At 33.6% G+C, this 13,182-nt stretch overlaps 1 protein-coding gene across 3 annotated transcripts in view; it reads left to right on the top strand.

The window, feature by feature from the left end:
- The window catches only part of MAP4K3 (mitogen-activated protein kinase kinase kinase kinase 3), a 127,171-nt gene that overhangs the window by 89,394 nt on the left and 24,595 nt on the right, over positions 1 to 13,182 (top strand). For all 3 annotated transcript variants that reach the window (XM_024753545.1, XM_024753544.1, XM_024753546.1), the window contains 6 exons: positions 2,900 to 2,938; positions 3,188 to 3,241; positions 5,717 to 5,759; positions 6,969 to 7,128; positions 7,995 to 8,107; positions 11,259 to 11,300. In XM_024753545.1, the coding sequence (XP_024609313.1) occupies positions 2,900 to 2,938; positions 3,188 to 3,241; positions 5,717 to 5,759; positions 6,969 to 7,128; positions 7,995 to 8,107; positions 11,259 to 11,300 (451 nt within the window). The remainder of the gene's footprint in view (positions 1 to 2,899; positions 2,939 to 3,187; positions 3,242 to 5,716; positions 5,760 to 6,968; positions 7,129 to 7,994; positions 8,108 to 11,258; positions 11,301 to 13,182) is intronic.

Below are 13,182 nucleotides of genomic sequence, written 5' to 3'. Positions count from 1 at the left end.
GAACCTTTATGCAAATTAGCCATATTTCATTTTCTCTTTTATAAAGGCTGAAAAGCAAATCATACTTTCTACTTTTCATTAAGACTTCATGAATTCTGTAACTTTATTAACAAAATATCTTAACACATAGTAGGAAATTTACAAGTAAATGAATTTAAAAATATACATATGAGTCCCTAGCCTTAGGATATCTGCTTTTTCATGTTCTCTTATTCTTACAGAACGTATACTCCCAGGAAGATAATGTTTTAAAAAGTGGAATGGCATATAAGTCCAATTAAATATGGTAAACTGAAAATAAACTACATTTAAATTCCCCTCTTGATTATTTTCAAATGCTAATATTCTCTATTGGAAAAAGAAATGGCTCAAAAAATATTGTCACATGCTTAAGAAAAAGTTTGTTTTCACATCTTCTAAGATGATGTGAAAGCCCACTGTACAGTTCAGAGATATTACATTTAATTTGGTAAAATAATTTAAAGCAGTGCTTCCGAAATTTTTAGTCTCAGGATCCCTTTATGGTCTTAAAAATTATTAAGGATTCCAATGAGCTTTTGTTTATATCACTTATAAATATCAATATTTATAGTATTGGAAATTTAAACTGAAAACTTTTCAAAATATTTATTTATTTCAAATAGTAATATACTCATTCCATGTTACCATAAAAAAATTTTTGTGTGTATTAAAAAATTCCTTATCTTTAAGAAGCAATTCAGGGACTTCCCTGGTGATCCAGTGGTTAAGACTTCACCTCCCAATGCAGGGGGTGTGGGTTCGATCCCTGGTCAGGAGCTAAGATCTCACATGCCTCGTTGCCAAAAAACCAAAACATAAAACAGAAGCAGTATTGTAACAAATTCAATGAAGACTTTAAAAATGGTCCACATCAAAAAAAGTCTTTAAAAAAAAAAAAGAACCAATTCAAATGCCACCTCTTAATGGTACCCTCTTTGCAACACCACTTTGTTCCTCTCATGAGACTTAGAAGCAGCTTTATATATGTCAGTATAATACAGCAAACGTTTTGTTGAGGACCACAAATAACATTTTTTATGAAGAATAGCTGTTTTTTTCCTGAAACAAAATAATATTAGTAAGAAAGGTGACATTGTTTTATATTCTTTGCAGATCTCCTTAACGTCTGGCTTAATAGAAGACAGCTGGATTCTCATATCTGTTACTAATCTATTATGATATCATACATCTCATAGTCTCCAGAAAACTCCAGAGTTTCATTCTCAATGAAATAGTAAGAGTGAAAAAAGAAAGAAAAAGAGTGAATTAAGAGTTAAAAAAAAAAGTGCTTTAGATTATGAAAATAGTTTTTTTACCTTGCAGACCTCTTACCGGAGCCTAAAGGACCCCCAGGATCCCCAGACCGCGCTTTGAGAATTGCTGTTTAGAGAAATGTTGCTTAGTTGATAATAATAAAGAAAACACTAATTGAGTACTTACTGTGCTCTGAAATACTATTCAAAGAAATAATTAATTGTGTCTGCAGATAAACATTTTGACATAGGTACTATTGTAATTCCCATTTTGCTTAGGAAAATCAGAGTAACTTATCGAAGGCCACATAGCTTACAGTGGCAGAGGCAGGATTCAGATTCAGGCTGTCTTTGCTTCACAACCTGTCATCATTTTGCTATACTGCCTCTAGGTAGAAGTCCTGTCTTCTTAGAGCTAGTCCTTGAAAAGCTTTGTGAATAGGTAATACATTTGACTGAAGTACCTTAAGTTTTTTATCTGCAAAATAGGATTTGCAATTAGTTTATGGTTTTCCTATGTCATTTACAAGTCCAGATTTAAAACTTTGTCACTTTTTAATACTTAAATTGTTATTAAACTATCCTAATTAAAACATTTGATGGCTAAAGTCTATTCTATTAATTATTTATACCAGCTAATCATACCTTTCAGTTTCTCTGGTTTTATGCTTTGATAATTCTGAGGGCAGTTTTTTCCACCATATATAGGAAGGGCAAATGATTAGAAGGTACTACCTTACAACTTTTGAGGAGAGTAAATTTTCTGCTGAATCACTTTTACCACAGTAATCTGTCAGTAACCGTATTTCTGTCTCGTTAGCTTTAAGAAGGCTATTGAGCTTCTGATGCTTGAAGAGTATAACATAGGAGGTATGTTGCATGAACTTGCAGTGAAAAGAAGTAAGGGAACTTCAGGAATGCCATGAGTTCTCTCTTACATTCCTGAATATCAGAGTTTTATAAATTGCTCCTAATGATAAAATCCTCGCACCTGGTCTGATACAGGCTTAGTCTCCCAAAAGTGTAAATGTGTTTGCCAGTACACCACTGGAGAACAGATACCTCAGGTAAGTGAGTGTCTTTTGTGAAAGCAAAGTGCTGCTACATTCATGTATTCACATCACATGCATGCATGCTTTTGCAGAGATCCAACACGTTGAGTTTCATTTTGTAGGATTGCCTGAGAGCATGATGTTTTTTTAAAGTGTGTCACCTTTCTTACATTAAGAAAAAGAAAATATAATTTCAGGTGTCAGGTAAAATATTCCAGGTAAAATTTAAATCCTGGAAACCCCTGACTGTGACCCTGCAATTATTGTTTTGTCAGTCCCAGTTGTGACATTTCATGGTGGGTTGTCCTTTGTCTGAATTGGTATTTTTCAATAAACACTTGGATTTATTTTGTTCATTTAAAATACATGTATAAAGACATTAGCAACAGAAAATAGATACCTCATTAAATATAACCTGATGTTTTATGGTATAGCGATGATCGTTACAGCAAGTTTTTAGTGAATAGTAAAAAAGTGTTTTAAATTTATAGATAAGGTTAAAGTGATGAAAAATTGTACTTAGTATTTCTTTGCTTTATTCACATTATTTTTAATTTTTATTTTTCTCCTAAGGAGTCTTCTGAAGTCTGTTGAAGAAGAATTACATCAGCGGTAACTTTAATTTTTAATTAAGCTTGAAATACTTCGTTACAGATGAGTAAAGTCTCTTTACCCCCTTCTCTGTCATGTAGCCTAAGATTGTGTTGTTGTTGTTGTTTTAATATCCTGAATCCTGTAAAGACATAGAAATAAAATTCTGTCCTACAGTAGCCCTTCCTGCATTTTCTAAAATTTCTTCTTAAGCTGTTTTGGTGGTAAAGTCCATTTGGTAACAGTGGAATTATCCTTCTTTATCCTTAGAGGGCATGTGGCACATTTAGAAGATGATGAAGGGGATGATGATGAATCTAAACAGTAAGTTCTGTTTCCATTTTTGGTAAAAGAAAAAGTGTCATTTGACCTGATTTAGTAAATCTGGCAGCTTAATATTGAAGTAATTTTAATATCATTAATAATATAGTATCATGGGTTGTACCACAGTTTCTTTCCTTTTCTCTGTTCTAATTGTATTAGTCGGTTCGGGCATCCTTAACAAAATACCATAGACTGGTATTTATTTCTCATGGTCTGGAGGCTGGGCTGCTGGACAGTTTAGTTCCTGGTGAGAGCTCTCTTCCAGGCTTGCAGGTGGCTGCCTTCTCAGTATGTCCTCAGATGGACTTTGCTCAGTGTGTGCATGCAAAGAGAGAAATCTCTCTCCCTCTTTTTATAAGGCCACCAGTCCTATCTGATTAGGACCTCATTATTATGACCTCAGTTAACCTTAATTACCTCCCAGAAGCACTATCTCCAAATACAATCACATTTCACTGTAAGCAGTCAGAAAGAACCACGCCTCTCCTTCAGCACTTTGCTTAGAAATCTCCTCAGCTAACTATCCGATTTCATCCCTTGCAGATTTTCCTTCCACAAAACACGAGAACATGAACACAATTCATCCAGGTTCTCTGCCACTTTATAACAATGATTACCTTTCCTCCAGTTTCCAATAACTCATTCATCATTTCCATCTTGAGACCTCACCAGAATGACCTTTAATGTCCATTAAAGGACATTCTGTTAATGACTATTTGTGTATTCTCTAAGAAGATGGAAGCTTTCTCACCGGCTCTCCTCTTTTCTCATTGACCTCTTGCTCTTAACGTCTGTACTTCTAGCATGTACCCCCAAACTCTTCCAGCCTTTACCTATTACCCAGTTCCATAACTGCTTCCACATTTTTATGGATTTATTACAATAGCACCCCACTTCTTAGTACCAAAATATGTCTTAGCTCAGGCTGCCATAACAAAATATCATGGACTGAGTGGCTTGAATAACAGAGATTTGTCACAGTTCTGGAGGCTGGGATGTCCAAGATAAGGTGCCCGCAGATTTAGTTCCTGGTGAGGGCCCTCATCCTGGCTTGTAGACAGCTGGCTTCTTGCTATGTCTTCACATGGCCTTTTCTCAGTCTGTGCACAGAGAGACAGAGAGAGATCGAGATCGAGATCTCTTCCTCTTCCTATAAAGCCACCAATTCTGTTGGATTAGCTCCCCACCCATATGATCTCATTTAGCCTCAGTTACCTCCTAGAAGCCCTGTGGCCAAATACAAGCACATTGGAGGTTAGGGTTTCAACCTACAAATTTTGAGTAGACACAATTCAGTCCATAGCGCGAGTTGATAAAAAAAGAACTTTGAAAAAAATTTACAAAGACAGTAAACATATCCTGTAGTTTAATGTTATAAATTAGTCAGTAATAGCTGTAATTATTACTGTAGCTACAAAGAGTCTTACTATATAGTTGATTAAATTTCATCTGATATGTTTCAAATAAATAATTTGGATATAAATGTATTTTTGAAGGGAGAATATTTTCACTTACGTAATTATTAATATTTAGTCCTTTTAGTTTTGGGGGTTTTGTTGTTTTTTGTTTGTTTGTTTTTAAAGAAAGATGCAGTTTCATGGTAGAGTGACAGAAACACCTGAGAAGCAGCTGGGGCATTGATTTTCCTTTCTACCTCACCACTCTGTGACCTTGAATCAGGTCACTTAACCTCTCTGGGCCTCAGTCTCCTCATCTGAGAGTATATGCTCCATAATCTTTTAATTTTTAGTACTTCTAAAGCTCCAGTTCTGAGTTGTAATGAATTTTAGCTTCAACCAAATAAATTCTGCCAGTAATTTCATAGAGTATGTATATAGCTTTTGATGAGCTTCATCAGAGATATTCCATATCTAACAGTAGTAAAAATGAAGCTTACATTGTAATATATTTTTATATCATTTTGCTATTTTTCCTTAAAACAACTGTTGCTTGTGTTTTTCTATTATTTACCTTTCAATTGATATAAATTGGAATTGTGGCTATCTTTTCCAGTTTTAATTACTAAAATAATATTTGAAAACAAGAAAGCATATCTAGGGCTTCCCTGGTGGCGCAGTGGTTGAGAGTCCGCCTGCGGTTGCAGGGGACACAGGTTCGTGCCCCGGTCCGGGAAGATCCCACATGCCACAGAGCAGCTGGGCCCGTGAGCCATGGCCGCTGAGCCTGTGCATCCAGAGCCTGTGCTCCGCAATGGGAGAGGCCACAACAGTGAGAGGCCTGCGTACCGCAAAAAAAAAAAAAGGAAAGCATATCTACTCAGTTACTTTTGAATAATACTTCATTTAGCATAACTTGAACATTTCACAAAGTATTTTGAAAATCGCTCATAACCTTAGAAAAAGAAACTTGTTTATACAAAATTTTCTTCTGTATCTTTAAAAATATAATCATATTTTAGTAATGATTTGTTTGTAAAATGACGAGTTCTGATTCTAAGTGTTTATATTTTTATAGTTCAACCATGAAAGCAAAAGTTCCACCTCCTTTGCCACCAAAGGTAAGCAGATTTGTTTCTCGGTTTGAATTGTGTATGTGTGTCTGCCACTTTAATACTGTATTAATACTTACTCTATGGCTTATTTAAACTTGGGATCCACAAAGAAAAGTCATGAAGAAGTTACTAACCATGATATAAGTAGACAATTGTGATTGTTTTTGTTTGTCTTTTTTAAATCATCCAACTTGTCATTTGGTGTTTATTCTAAATAATAAGTTCCAGAAATTTGTACATGAAAATGATTAAATTAATGGATTAGTATTTCACTTGGGTTAGAAAACTCATACTTTTAATAAGATTTTTTTCTTCAAAATCTATAATCTACTAGTAACTGATTAAGTTCATATGCATAGCAAATTCTAATTATAAAATGAACTGTTTATAAAATGAGTTGTAAGGTTTGAAATCAATTATAAATTGATTTATAAATGAGAATTGGAGTCTGACCAGTCTAGATATCCAGTGTATTACTATATTTTGTTTTTATTTTACTTTTAAGAAAATCACGATTCACCCAGGTAAATAGGACTGTTCTTGCTTGTTCAGTTTTACGTTAGCAGAAATACAGAGGTCTGAATTTCAAAGAGATAAGTGCTGAGCAGTCTTCCTAATAAGGGACACATTATAAGAATTTATAAATTCTCCAAACCTTCAGCTGACTGAAGGTTTTTCCATTGTCTGCACAGAGTTCCCCAGGTATCCCATATTGCTGAATTAGTATTCTCTCATTTGATAAAATTTTAATTGGCATCTTCTTCTGCCCCCTGTCTGAAAGATTAAGCATTAACATAAAAGATAATGAGTCACCTTAAAGAGACAGTTTAGATTAGCCTTGCAAGGAGCTGAACTTTGATTAGCCTGAATGTTTAAAATAAAAGGAGACTCATTTAAATTGGGGATCGTAAAGACCAGAATATTTTTATTGGCAAGTCTAAGTGGGTAGGCTTGTGAGGAATTAATAGAAACAGGTCTTTTTTTTTTCCTGAGAAAATATTTTAGGTGTACATTTTTAGGATATATATTAAGATTACCTGAACCAGATAGTTGAATGATCCAATAAGAGTTGAAACTCAACTAGTAAACACAGTTTGCAAGCCTCTGATACATAATAATATTTACTTCAGGGCAGATATTCAGTATTTTTCATGTTTAATGAAACATGAATAATTTCATGTTTAATCATTGGTCTCCTTTTCTGTATTATTTCAGCCTAAGTCCGTATTCATACCACAGGAAACTCATTCTACTGAGGATGATAATCAAGGGACAATCAAGAGATGTCCCACGTCAGAGAGCCCAGCAAAGCCCTCCCAAGTTCCACCTAGGCCACCACCTCCCAGGTTACCTCCACAGAAGCCTGTTGCTTTAGGTAATGGGGGAAGAGAAGGTGAAATAAGAATGTTGCCAGGTTTTCATAATGTGTGAAAAAAATGGAGGGACTCCTTTTAAGAGATTATTTGAAATTCCTTTGCGGAAGGGAGAGGGAAGGCAATGGCTCTAGAGATGTTTTCTGCTTTTTGCCTCATAGTTTGAAGTGTTTTTATGACAGGATTACCTATGACCCAGTCTGGGATATTTTGCCTTTTCTTTCTCATTTCATATCTAGCCTTCCCTCTTTTGGAGAATCGTTTGTACCCAATTCGTTATATATCTAGAGCGTGGCAACAAAAGAAATTAAACTCTGAACAAACAAGGAAAATGTGTTTGGTCCTAGGCTACTTCTGTTTTAGAAAAAGAAGAGGATACCTTGCTTGACTCCTTTATTTTATTTCACTTAACCATTTTTAGAAAAATGATTGTCAGTATTTGCTAGGTATTTGCCTCCAAAGTAATACTAGAAGGTACTGTTTTAGTACTGTAAAGTGTCTTGTGTGTTATGCAAAAGAAGCAATTAAGAAAAGAGCAACTAATGTTTCTTGGATAACAGACTATAAATCGCCCCTTTCCTGAAAGTAGTTATGTATTCAGTATTTCTTTTCTTTTTAACACAAATATATGTACTTAGATACAGCCTGAATTTTAATTTGCATATGTGAAAGAAATAGAGATAAAAGTAGAAGAACATATATATAAAAGACTTTTTACAGTAGTAAATATTCTGATAGGGTAATCCCAGATGAAGGCTGAAACTGTCTCAGAGATAATATTTTTTGTTTCATACTTGATAATTTCCTGAATGAAAATTTTCATAAAAATTAATCCTTTTCTAATATATTTAAATATATCTTACTGAAGGAAATGGAGTGAGCTCCTTCCAGTTAAATGGTGAACGAGACGGTTCATTATATCAACAACAGAATGACCACAGAGGCACAAACCTTGCGAGGAAAGAAAAGAAAGATGTACCAGTAGGTATTTATATTCATAAGCTCTACTTATATGTGTTTCCTTTTTCACTATTAAATTAGTTTTGCAGTTATAATTGATGGAACTCTAGCAATATATATTTTAAATTTGTATGTTTATATTTTAATATATGAATTATAATGATAATAGATTGTTTAAATCTTGAAAAAAATGACTTCGCTATGGTAAACATGAATGAAAGCTTTCTACTCTTCAGATTATTTAGGCCAATTTGTTATATTGCATATTATAAAATGTGACCTCTGCGTACAGCTAAACACTTAGTATTCTTGTGATTGTTGAGAAAATATTATTCTTGTTGATTAGAATGATTCTTATACATTGCTTTTACAGTCTAATGAACTTACTGAAGGAAGGACATGACAGATAAGGAAAGCCGTAGCTTCTACCTCAGGACAAATTTCTGTTACATAATTTGTGATATTACTACTGTTACTCAAAGAAAATAGCTAACAAGGAAGAAAAATTAAGATTATTTTCTAGTAGATATCACTTTAGGAAAGGTGAAGTTAGCCTTACCAGCTATTCCTGTTACAAATGTTAGATAAAACACTATGACATAACTACTAAAACATAAATAGAATTTATCAGGGAGATTAAAAATTGTTAACATTTGTAAAGAATTTACTCTTAATCATCAGGCAACATTTGTCCATCATCATAGAACTTAAAACAAACAAAAAAAAAATCCTTAAAATTCCCAATTCAGCGGTTGCCAACAAGATCACAGGACAGTATTTTGGGGGAAGTCTTTGTGTATAATGACATTGGTTATTTTTCTAGAAATTTACAGGACATATGGTTATGTGCATACAGCTATATACTTTGTGCACTAAGCACATTGCTAGAGGCTTTTGTTCTGTATCTGTTCAACTGTTTCATAAGATTTCACTATAGATATGACATACCATTTTTTATAATTCAGTTAAAGCACTTGACTGGGGTTATGCATTGTAATTTGTGAAACTTAAGACATTTTTAACAAAAGTGAAATGTCCTGTAGGAATAATAGGGTTTATGAAGTCTGTCCAACTGAGTAGTGCCTTTTTGCTTTCATCAGTTTAAATTTTAGCATCCCTGCTAATGTAGTAGTATAAAAATGCAGCCTAATGATTTTGCAACACAGTATAATAACCTTTGAGAGATGAATACATTTTTTAATTTATGCACTTTTAATTCACTTTTTCTATTACCTTATTTTATCAGGATAAGGAACTAGTAATTAAACTAACAGTCTCAATAATTCTGAAATAAATATGTCATGACTGTATCAGGATAAACAGTATCCCTGGTGTATTGAAACATGATTACAGTTTGTGCAGCTTCTTGAAATTATTTACAGCCAATTCTGTCAGTACTTAAGTTAAATCTGACAGAACATTCAAAGCTCCCTAATTAAAAATGATGTTTTGCTAAAATAGATGATATGTGATAAAAAATAAGTACATAAATCATTTGCAAAATGGAAAAAAATTATCAGAAATTGATGGCAGTATTAGCTGTACATCCTCATAAACATATCTACAAAGTAAAATTTCATAGTCTTGATTTTAGTAATGTCTAAAAGTTACTCATGTAAGTAGTACTACACAGAATATTTCATTTGTATCATGTATATGAAATCAATTAACAGTAGCTTTTTAATTTTGGTCTCATTTAAACATATCTGATTTATATGAGATTGAGAAAAAATTATAATGTCATTCCTTAAAACGCTGTTAAGATTAACCTCAAAAGAAACCTAGACTTTCATTAAATTTACGTTTAAATTATAATCTCTCCCAAGGAGATTCCTTCTCCAGGGATAAATCATATACCCCAGGAATGTAGCCCCTTGGAGAAATTTCTGGTACTGTTGAGAATATTGTAATAGATGAGCGATGTGCTATTTTTCCTCTCAAATTATCAGTATACTATGAACAATGATTCATGTATTTGAGTCCATCAAAATTTAAAACTTCACTTGACAAAACACTCTGTAAACAAGGTTAACATAATGTGCAGACTAGGAGAAAACATTTGTAATATATATATAACAGATAAAGTATTTAAGTCTAGATATATAAGGAGCTCCAACAGATAGATAAGAAAAAAGTAACTCAGTTAAAAAAAGGGGGGGGGGGCAGGGCGGGGGAGGGAAGAATTCACAAAAGAGGAAAAACTATTTTTTAAAAAGATTCTCAACCTTCCTAGCAATCAGAGGCATGCAAGTTAATGAGAAACACAGGAGAAAACACTTTTTACTCCTGTAAAAACTGTTATCAGTTTGAGAACATTAAGTGTCTGTGAGACCATAAGGAACCAGGACTGTCGTACATTGCTGGTGGGAGTAATATGAAGTGGGCACTTGGAAAGGCAGTTTGGCAGTCAGTATCCACTAAAATGTAAAGGTACAGACCCCATATTCCAGAAGTTTCACTTCTCACAACATATCCTTAAAAGAAAACATTCACACATGTAGTAAGGTATGTGCAAGGGTGATCATTTCCACATTGTTGTTATAGTAAAAATTTGAAAATAATTTTAAATATCCAATAACAATTAGGGAATTGCTAAATAAAGTATGTTATATTCATACTGTGCTGCAGTTACTAAGGTATGTGCAAGGGTGATCATTTCCACATTGTTGTTATAGTAAAAATTTGAAAATAATTTTAAATATCCAATAACAATTAAGAATTGCTAAATAAAGTATGTTATATTCATACTGTGCTGTAGTTAAAGCAAATGAGTCAGTGTACTTATGCTGTCCAAGACCCAGTGTTAAGGCAAAGAACAAGTTGATAAACAGTGAATAACTGTTTATGTTCTAAAACACACACAAAAACAGTATTTCTGTGGTGACATGTATATAAATATGTGCAAAAAGGTCTGGAAGGATACACAAATACATGAGTACATATAATTGCCTAGAGAAAAGTTTGGAAGGATACACAATAAACCATTTTGGGGGGGCAGGTACTAGGAATAAGTGGAGTGTGAAAGGATTATAGGGGACTTCAGTATTATCTATAATGTTTTGTTTGACCAAGAGAATGTATTCATGTGTTTTATTCTGATACATGTGTTTGAAATACAGTACTGATATACCAAACAACAAGAAGTATAATCATGCATGTGTTCTTTTTCTAGAAGCCTATTAGTAATGGCCTACCCCCAACACCTAAAGTGCACGTAAGTATAAATACCAAATAGGTTAAGTTTTCAAACTAAATACAATGACAAATAATTGCTTGAATGTGTACCTTTGGTTGGATTTTTTTTGCCTGTTCGAAAGAATCCATTATTATTGAGAAAAACTAAAAGATTGCTAATTTACATATTAATTGATTATATCTGAAAAGTAACTTTTCAAAAGAAAATTACGATAAATTATACATCTCAAAAAGCTGCTTTATTCAAAAATTATTAATATTCTCTTTGCACATATTTTTGAAGGAATGTGAAAAATGCACAGTTATCAAAAACATAGAATTTTAGAACTAGAGGGAACACTGAAGGAGCATCTGGCCCAAACTCTATTTTTTGCCCATGAATAAAACTGAGGCCCAAAGATCTTAGTCACCAAGATCACAAAAGAGCACCCAACTCTAACCAGACCTAGAACTAGAACGTAAATGTCCTATGTTATAGTCCTTGTAGGTTTTTTATATCTATATATACCATGCTATCCTTTTTAGGATTAAAATGATATTAACTCAATGTAATTTTAGGTTAGTATGGATAGAACTACATTTTCGCTGATACAAATCTCTAATCTAAAACCTTATGTAATACTAGTTTAGACAATGTCCATAATTTTTCTGGTTTTTAACCTCCCAACTTTACCATTTAGCCTTTTTACTTTTTAACTCTACTTTTTAATTAGTATAAAGATCTAAATAATCATACCTCATTTTACAAAAAGAAGTTTTGAGTGTGAAGGGCTCCTGAGGCTAGAGATTTATGTATACAATAGGGATGAGATTTCCTGTTGGGCTACAAGATGAAATGCCTTTATCAGGTATACAGTTGACAGGCAAGAGCTGATAACTATGGACCAACTATACAAACTAGCTTTAGGTTGGGACTGGTTTGATTGTTTTGTACCGCATTTTATCATTTGGATTTTTAAGGGGTTTAGCAATACCTTAATATGTGAATTTTGGTACCTATCTTAAAGGATAATTATCAGGGTTAGTTAAGTGATATAATTTCTGCCCTACACCATAAAAACATTTTTTAGAGGTCTCCTACCACCTGGTGGTATTGCCAGGCTATTGTTCTTTTTTGGGAACTAAAATCTTAAAAATACTGGTTGCGGGGCTTCCCTGGTGGCGCAGTGGTTGAGAATCTGCCTGCTAACGCAGGGGACACGGGTTCGAGCTCTGGTCTGGAAGGATCCCACATGTCGTGGAGCAACTAGGCCTGTGAGGCACAACTACTGAGCCTGTGCGTCTGGAGCCTGTGCTCCACAACAAGAGGCTGAGATAGTGAGAGGCCCGCGCACCGCGATGAAGAGTGGCCCCCGCTTGCCACAACTAGAGAAAGCCCTCGCACAGAAACGAAGACCCAACACAGCAAAAATAAATTAATTAATTAATAAACTCCTACCCCCAACATCTTCAAAAAAAAAAAAAATACTGGTTGGTAGGTTTCTGTGAGTAAAAAGGAAATCTTAAGATTTAATATTTTGATTATTTTGTGTTAATATTTTTAATCCACTGTAGGCAACAGTAAACGCTCACAGTATTATCTCCCTGTTGGTAAAGAAAACACTCCTGCTCTAAAATGATGCATGATGCTGTCCTTACCACATATTTCTGTATTCTTTTTTCCTCAAGTTTTTGTTTGTAAAAGTAACTAAATGGGTAAGCTTTCTTGTATTTTTTTATTCTAACCAGAACAATAATTTCAAAATTAACATCTTACTCTTTGAATATCAAAAAACGTTCAAATGAGTGATATTATTTTTCACTATAAGGTATTTATTATCTGAAAGTTTTGTAAATAAGCTTGATAAATAAATATTAACATCAAAAACTAAAGCTTTTTGTTGAATCCTTCCAGGGAAAAT

This window comes from Neophocaena asiaeorientalis, unplaced genomic scaffold (genome assembly GCF_003031525.2).
Source record: "Neophocaena asiaeorientalis asiaeorientalis breed wild unplaced genomic scaffold, Neophocaena_asiaeorientalis_V1.1 scaffold171, whole genome shotgun sequence".
Taxonomy (NCBI): domain Eukaryota; kingdom Metazoa; phylum Chordata; class Mammalia; order Artiodactyla; family Phocoenidae; genus Neophocaena; species Neophocaena asiaeorientalis.
The sequence above is the reverse complement of the archived record's forward strand: the minus strand, read 5'-3'. Positions and strand labels throughout refer to the sequence as shown.